The 6,787-nt window shown below is 36.7% G+C and overlaps 1 protein-coding gene across 1 annotated transcript; it reads left to right on the top strand.

Annotated features, from left to right (window-relative positions):
• The first annotated feature begins 5,581 nt into the window (after positions 1–5,581).
• LOC109506610 (glutaredoxin-C1) lies at positions 5,582–6,540 on the top strand. Its single transcript, XM_019854803.3, has one exon. It carries the CDS (start codon positions 5,898–5,900, stop codon positions 6,207–6,209), a length of 312 nt encoding a protein of 103 aa, XP_019710362.1. The 5' UTR covers positions 5,582–5,897; the 3' UTR covers positions 6,210–6,540.
• Positions 6,541–6,787: the final 247 nt, after the last annotated feature.

The following is a 6,787-nucleotide window of genomic DNA, read 5'->3' as shown; positions in this document are numbered from 1 at the left end:
CCCATATGTTTTGCAGCGGGGAGGAAAAGGAGTTCCCCCAACCCGACTTTAGATCCAACCAATCATGATCACTGAGTCTTTCTCCAGCAAAATAGACTCCATCCTTAGCACCCACTAAGCATACTTAATGCCCCCTATGCTACCGTCACCTCTACCCTTAGGGCTGAGGTAGCAAACTTCGAACTCCCATAAACTGCAATAAATCTAGAGTTAAAATTTTCTGACAAAAACCACTCTGCCATGCATGTCTCCATCCAAAACACTGCCATTAAAGTTAATCTTGAGGAAGCTCGGAATTGGAGGCTCTCAAGAGATGAAAATCATCCTTATCAGTGCAGAAGCCGATAAGATAAACTAGATGTCCAAAGCTGTCAAAGGCTCTCCACTAGCATGTGATCCAATAATTTTCTCGACCAATATTCAAGCTCTCTCCAAAATAAACCTCAATGAGTCTACTAGCAATCGACTTAGAAGGCAATATGCTAAAGCCACTCCAAAGTTAAATCAAGAGAGAATCAGTAAGGTATTTGAATGCCCCAGATCCCAAGTAGCACCAGCAAGTCTTCAAACTTGTCAAGCTCTACCACACTGAAACAGAGTATGCTCTACGAACTCCTCAAGATCACAACATAGGCAGGTTGTGGAGACATTTATCTCACATCTACTTAAAATTTTTAGTGAAGAGCCAACCCCAAGCCACCTTTCAAACAAGGAGGATGACTTTTGGGCACACTCTAAGCCTTCATATCCATACTAGGTCTCTTATTTGAGCAAGCTCATATATGAAAAGTATATAGAGGTCTCTAAACCTTACCCTCAAGTTGCAGATATTCTTTAAACTCTCACATAAAAAATATCATGCTGTGTGATGTCAATGTCTAAACTCTTGCAGCCAACTACTCCCCAAATTGGGAATGCAGACCTCACTAATATAAATAAAATATTATAAATCAGTTTTATCATCAATTAATAAAAGTAAAAAATTAATTTTTTTTTCAAATTGAGTAGAGCGTATTGAAAATTGCTGTGCTCTCTCTCCAACTAGATCTTATTTCATGAGAGAAAATAATGTGTCAAAATTGACACTATACCATTTATTAAAAAGTGAAAATCAGTTGGCTAACATTCTTTAATTAAAAGAATAGAGCATGAGAGGCTCCACCACATGGTTAGCAAGTTCAGTATTTATAAAATTAATGCACCAATTAGAGAGGGAGAATTGGTAATGGTGGATGGTCGTGATGGTATATTGAGCTCTTTGTTGGGATCATAGGAGGTAGATGAGGACGCATAATCTAATATCACAAATCTTACTTCACCATGTTATCATTAGTGGTAGTGAAAAATAATAAGAGGAGAAGAAGAAGAAGACAAGAATAAAAACGTTCTTGGGGGCTTCCTCAGTCAACTCATACTTGGTTCTATATCAGATCCCAGTTTATGTATGGACGCATTCCATGTTTTAAAAAGGGCAAATAAGATCAGAAAAAGCCATATGAAACAAGTGCATGGGTATGCTTAAGATGAAAGGCCATGTACCTAGGTTGTGAGCCTCATTATATTTACAAATTTTCAGCATTATAAACCATAATTTATGTAGCATATCTGCATAAGTTGCTTGTTATTTTAACATTGCTCTTCTAGTTATACCACCTAATAAAAAGAAAATAATGATCTAATGAATAAACTGCACATTTTGGGAGCTTTCAACTAACTAAGAAGTAATTAAGGAGGAAAAACATTAGTTCCTAAAAAAGTCCATTAAATTATGAAGTGGCACCAACTGTAATTCTCCTTGATCTTGGTAAACTCTATCAGATGCAAGATTCATCCATATCAAAAAGGGGGTAATTTTGAACCTACATCACATGCAAGAAGCATTTGTTGATATAGGTTTAGATGCCTGTAAACAGTACACCTGCAATTCATATGATATCTACTTCTGATGATAATGATGATAATTATAATGACAAACATTAAGTTATGAATAGGAAAAATAATAGGAAATTTCACATTACAAATAGGAAAAAGTGGTAGCATCTTTAGGAGGTCATAAACATTCTTAAAAAATAATTTACTTAATTCCAAGATTAGAAGTCGGTTGATCTAAAATGACCTGAGATGAACTACTTTAAATCTAACTTTGCTTTAGAGTCAAAAGGAATTGGATCCTATCTTAGTTTTTAGTGGAAAGTTTTTCTATTATAAGAGACACTGGTAAGGGTTGCACAATAAGAAAAAAAAGGTAAGTATGGTAACTTGTTTTTGAGAACATAATTTTTCCCATTGACTTAAACCAACCAAAGTCAAATGGTCCTCACAAAAATTGATATTTTGTTAAAAATAGATCCTAATCGAATAAGAAATGATCCAGATCACCATCTATTATTCTATCACAGTCATATGAAAGGATGATTAAGATCAAGCAGAATCATATATTATATTATTTCGAGGGGACTGGAATAAATGAGTGATCTTGGATCTTAAGGCACCCTCCCCACCCCCCATTGGTGCCACCGATCATGATATCATACGGTTTAATCCCTTGAAAGAAATCTCACCCCCCCCTTTTTTTATTAAAAGGATCGCAGTGGGGGAATTTTATCCCATTTCCCGTCAATACAAGGAAATTTCACATATCAAAAGATTTGTAGATGCATCTACGTGTCACCAGGTCTCTTTTGCATGCACGTGTATCTTGCTAGCCGCATAGATTCGTATATCTTTGTGTCAAGTCATCATGGGGGCCACAGCTTTATTTTATGCGACCAGCCAACGTGGCAATTCCTCCGCCTCAAGTTCATCAGCTATGTGGGACCCACTATTCGATGTCCGGCTTCTAAGAAGAATCCCTTCTGATCAACCCTCTCCGTACGACAAATTTTTAGGACCCATCGCTTCCCGACCATATCCTGTAGTTGTCTTGTGGGGACTTGTCAACGGGAATTCATGTGAGGCTGCTACATTTGCTTTTGCTCTGTAAGGATTCTTTTTTTTTTTTTTGGGTAGAAACCTGTAAGGATTCTTTGGTGAGCACCAATGTGATCTCTGGATTTTCTCATTCTTATATCTGTTAATTTTTGAAAAAAAGAACCGTGGATGGAATTGTAATTTCTAATGGAGAATGATGGGAATTGGATTGGATAAATTCCATTTTCTTTCTCCACCTAAGCAGATGCTCCTCAGACAATGATGTCCCCCTGAATTCCTTTTTTTTATCCTTCTTCAAGCGCAACCATGGGATCAAGCTTTACTGGCTAGAATGAGAAAGATCACAACTTTCATCCTCTGTTCTTCAATAAATTAAGGTGATGACTATAGACACCATAATCTCCATTTACATCAAAACAAAAAAAGTTAAAAGGTCTAATAGACATAATGCAAGAAGCTGACCGAAATTAACTATTATATTGAAACCTTAATGAGTACGAGCAAATAATGAAACAAGACAAGATGAGAGTCTAATCTAAGAAGAATTTGTTTCCTTTTCGTGGTTTTCTAATTATTCTTCAATCCAATAAGACCAACAAAACAACTATCATTTCCACATGAAATTGAATTCATCATCCATCGAACTTAAAACTATAGAAACTGCTGTAATAACTCATAATTTCATCCAAAAAGACTAGTTAGAAAGTATTATTGGATTCCTTAATTTTATTTAAGTATCTAAGATTTTTCTCCGTTTAAGTCCTGACATTCTTACTAGATTAAAAGTTCAAATTCATACATCAATTCATAAACATCATGACCGATCTATGGTCAACCTAATGAACTCATGCTGATCTACATGAGTTATGGGCTAAGTCTGTTATGATACCATTTATAACAATCTAGAATCTCACCTAAAAAGATTAGCTAGAAGATATTATTTAGGCTCTTTGATCTTATATAAGTATCTAAGATCTTTTCAGTGAATAATTGATATAAGACTAAATACATGTCATCATGGATCCTCACACTCCCTCCATTAAAGCTTTGACGTTCTCGTCGTGTTAAGAATCCAAATTCATGTATCTATTTATAAATATCATGACTGCCCCATGGACAGTCTAATAAATCTGTGCTGCAGTATCTCCTAGTCCATATGAGTTATGGGCCGAATCTACTATGATATCACTTATAACAATCCAAGATCTCACTCAAAAAGACTAATCGAAAGATATTATTTAGGTTCTTGGATATTATATAGGTACCCAAGATCTTTCCAATGAATAATTGATGTGAGATTAAATACATATCTGTGCAGATCCTCATACTGCTCTATCAACTTTTATTCACATTTCTTTAGAAGGTCAGCATATAAACTATTGATATTGTTCCAAAGGTTTCTCATGCCCACTAACAAGTATCAATAGTCTACTCTTGCCATGGCATGTAACCTTTACCACCATGTAATAGGAATGTTCTATTTTCATCGATATATCTATGTCTATACTTATCTATCTATCTATCTATTAACGAGAGGAGGGGCAAAGAGTAGGGAGAGCAAACAGTGCAACAAATCACATAAGAACTAGGGATATATAGAAAATGACTTCCATTTTTCCAAGAAAAATAGAAAGTAACCCTAATTTTTTTGAGAAAAGCAGAAAGGGACTGTCATTTAAACTCTATGTTTTAGTTATAGCGTGATGGTGTTTCCTTATAAAAAGAAGAACCATTAATTCAGAAATTAATCCTAAGAATGATCTAGGCAATTCTTTATTGAGGAAAAAAATAGTCAAATTGAATGTTCAGGGATGATAAAATAATTTCTAACAAAATCAAAGGGGCGTTCATCATTTGGTGCTAACAAATCACAACTCCATATTCAAAAATTAGCCAATTTGAAGAGTAAAAAGCCACCGATTGGCGCCATGAGATGGTCCACCATTTGGCTTTATATGTTCTTCCATTGGTCCCCAACATATCCTGCCATGTCCCCATATTGATCCACTTACTTTCTACCAACACTTATTTGGGTAAAAAAGGTTTACATGCATCAATCCTACCAAGCTTGTAGACTACACGCCTATTGCAATTAGCAATGGGTGGTGACGCAACCGGTTTCCAATTTGGACATGCTTCGTTTACCAAGTGGCAAATATTTAAAAAAAAAAAAAAAAGCTCATTTCCATGGCATCCTATGATGATCTTGAGGCCCCACTCAAATTCTCTCACCATTAGCTTCTTAAAAAAGAGAAGATTCAAACCTTATCACATCACCAAGGATCATAGCGTTTTTGCCCTCTAATTTGAGAAGTGGCCATGGGGTTACCTAGCTTCCACATATATTCCTCAAAGCAGCTCTTTATCTTTTGTGCTTGGTACTAGGCAAGAGGAGAGAAGAAAAAGGAGGAACAAAAAGGAGAAGAAAATTATGATATTATCCAGTTTCTTAAACCGGGTCCAGTGATTTAGACAAGCATTGTTGCAATGAGGTCTCTTTCAAAGCAATGATCAGAGGGGCAAGTTGGGCAAACATCAAAATATCTAGAGAACATTCTCTTCTCAATTTTTTTATCAATAAGAGATTGCAATCCACTATCCTCCCGTTTCTATATAAATAGGTAGCTCAGGGAGCCCCAAGTCCACCACACCTCAAAGTGTTCCTAAGCTCTAGTAGCTTTCTTTCTAGTTCTGTCCATTATTCTCAACTCTCCATCGAAATCTTCTAAGGTAAACCATCATCCATTTCGAGTCGAAGGCTTTGTGACAGAGGTATTGAAGAGAGTATAGGTTTGATTGGCAGCTTCAGCCTTCATTCCTTGCATCTTTCCTTCTTCTTCATAAAACAGCTCAACTTTGTACTTCTTTTTATCACCACTAGCTTTGTTTGCTTTGCATTCTCTTTTTCTTGCTTAATTTCTTCCAAAGGCATCTACATTTTGCGATTTCGTTAATCCTTTTCGGGGATGGATCGAGTCAACAAATTAGCCTCCCAAAAGGCAGTGGTGATCTTTAGTAAGAACTCATGCTGCATGTGTCACACCATCAAGACACTCTTCTCTGAGCTTGGGGTTGGTGCAAACATTCATGAGCTAGACGAGGACCCCAAAGGGAGCGACATGGAGAAAGCATTAGCTAAGATGGTGGGCCGCAATCCTCCTGTGCCTGCAGTGTTCATCGGTGGCAATTGGGTCGGACCGACCGACAAGATCATGGCCCTTCATCTCAGTGGTAAACTGGTTCAACTGCTCCGAGAAGCAGGTGCTATCTGGCTCTAGTATCATGTGAAAGATGCAAATGGCTCCAACATCATATTATCGATGTTTACCAGAGTTCTTGGCTTTTTCTTTCAAATGAAGCAGGGAATATAAACTATAGAGTCTTGATAGTTAATTTGGGTATATATGGTTGAGATACAAACCTACAAGGTGGTGTTTCTAGTCTTTTATCATGTAACTAAGATAAGGAGCCATGTTTTCTTCTCCACCTGGTGGCTTGAGTCATGTCTGCAGTCTTTTGCTTGTTGTGCACTGTGCATTGTTCTCGACTTTAGTACTTGGTGTTAGCAATGAATTATCAAGTTAATGCACCTGCAAGGCACTGTTTTCATTTTCTTCTTGACTTCTTGTGAGTACTTAAATCACGCTAGACAAGGACTGCAACTATTAAAACATTCTAAATGAAATGCCATAATCTTGTTTAAGTTCTGCCAGTGTGTTTGCATCGAGGTTATCTATTATAAAATGAATCATTTTCAGCCAAATTTGGTTGCACCTTGGCCCACTCTAATGTGATGGTAGGTGGGGTTTCATTTATCTCATAAGAGGTGACAGTGATTGATTTTTGTGAAAAAGAA

The sequence above is a fragment of the Elaeis guineensis genome, chromosome 14, assembly GCF_000442705.2.
Source record: "Elaeis guineensis isolate ETL-2024a chromosome 14, EG11, whole genome shotgun sequence".
In the NCBI taxonomy this organism is placed as follows: Eukaryota; Viridiplantae; Streptophyta; class Magnoliopsida; order Arecales; family Arecaceae; genus Elaeis; species Elaeis guineensis.
The sequence above is the reverse complement of the archived record's forward strand: the minus strand, read 5'-3'. Positions and strand labels throughout refer to the sequence as shown.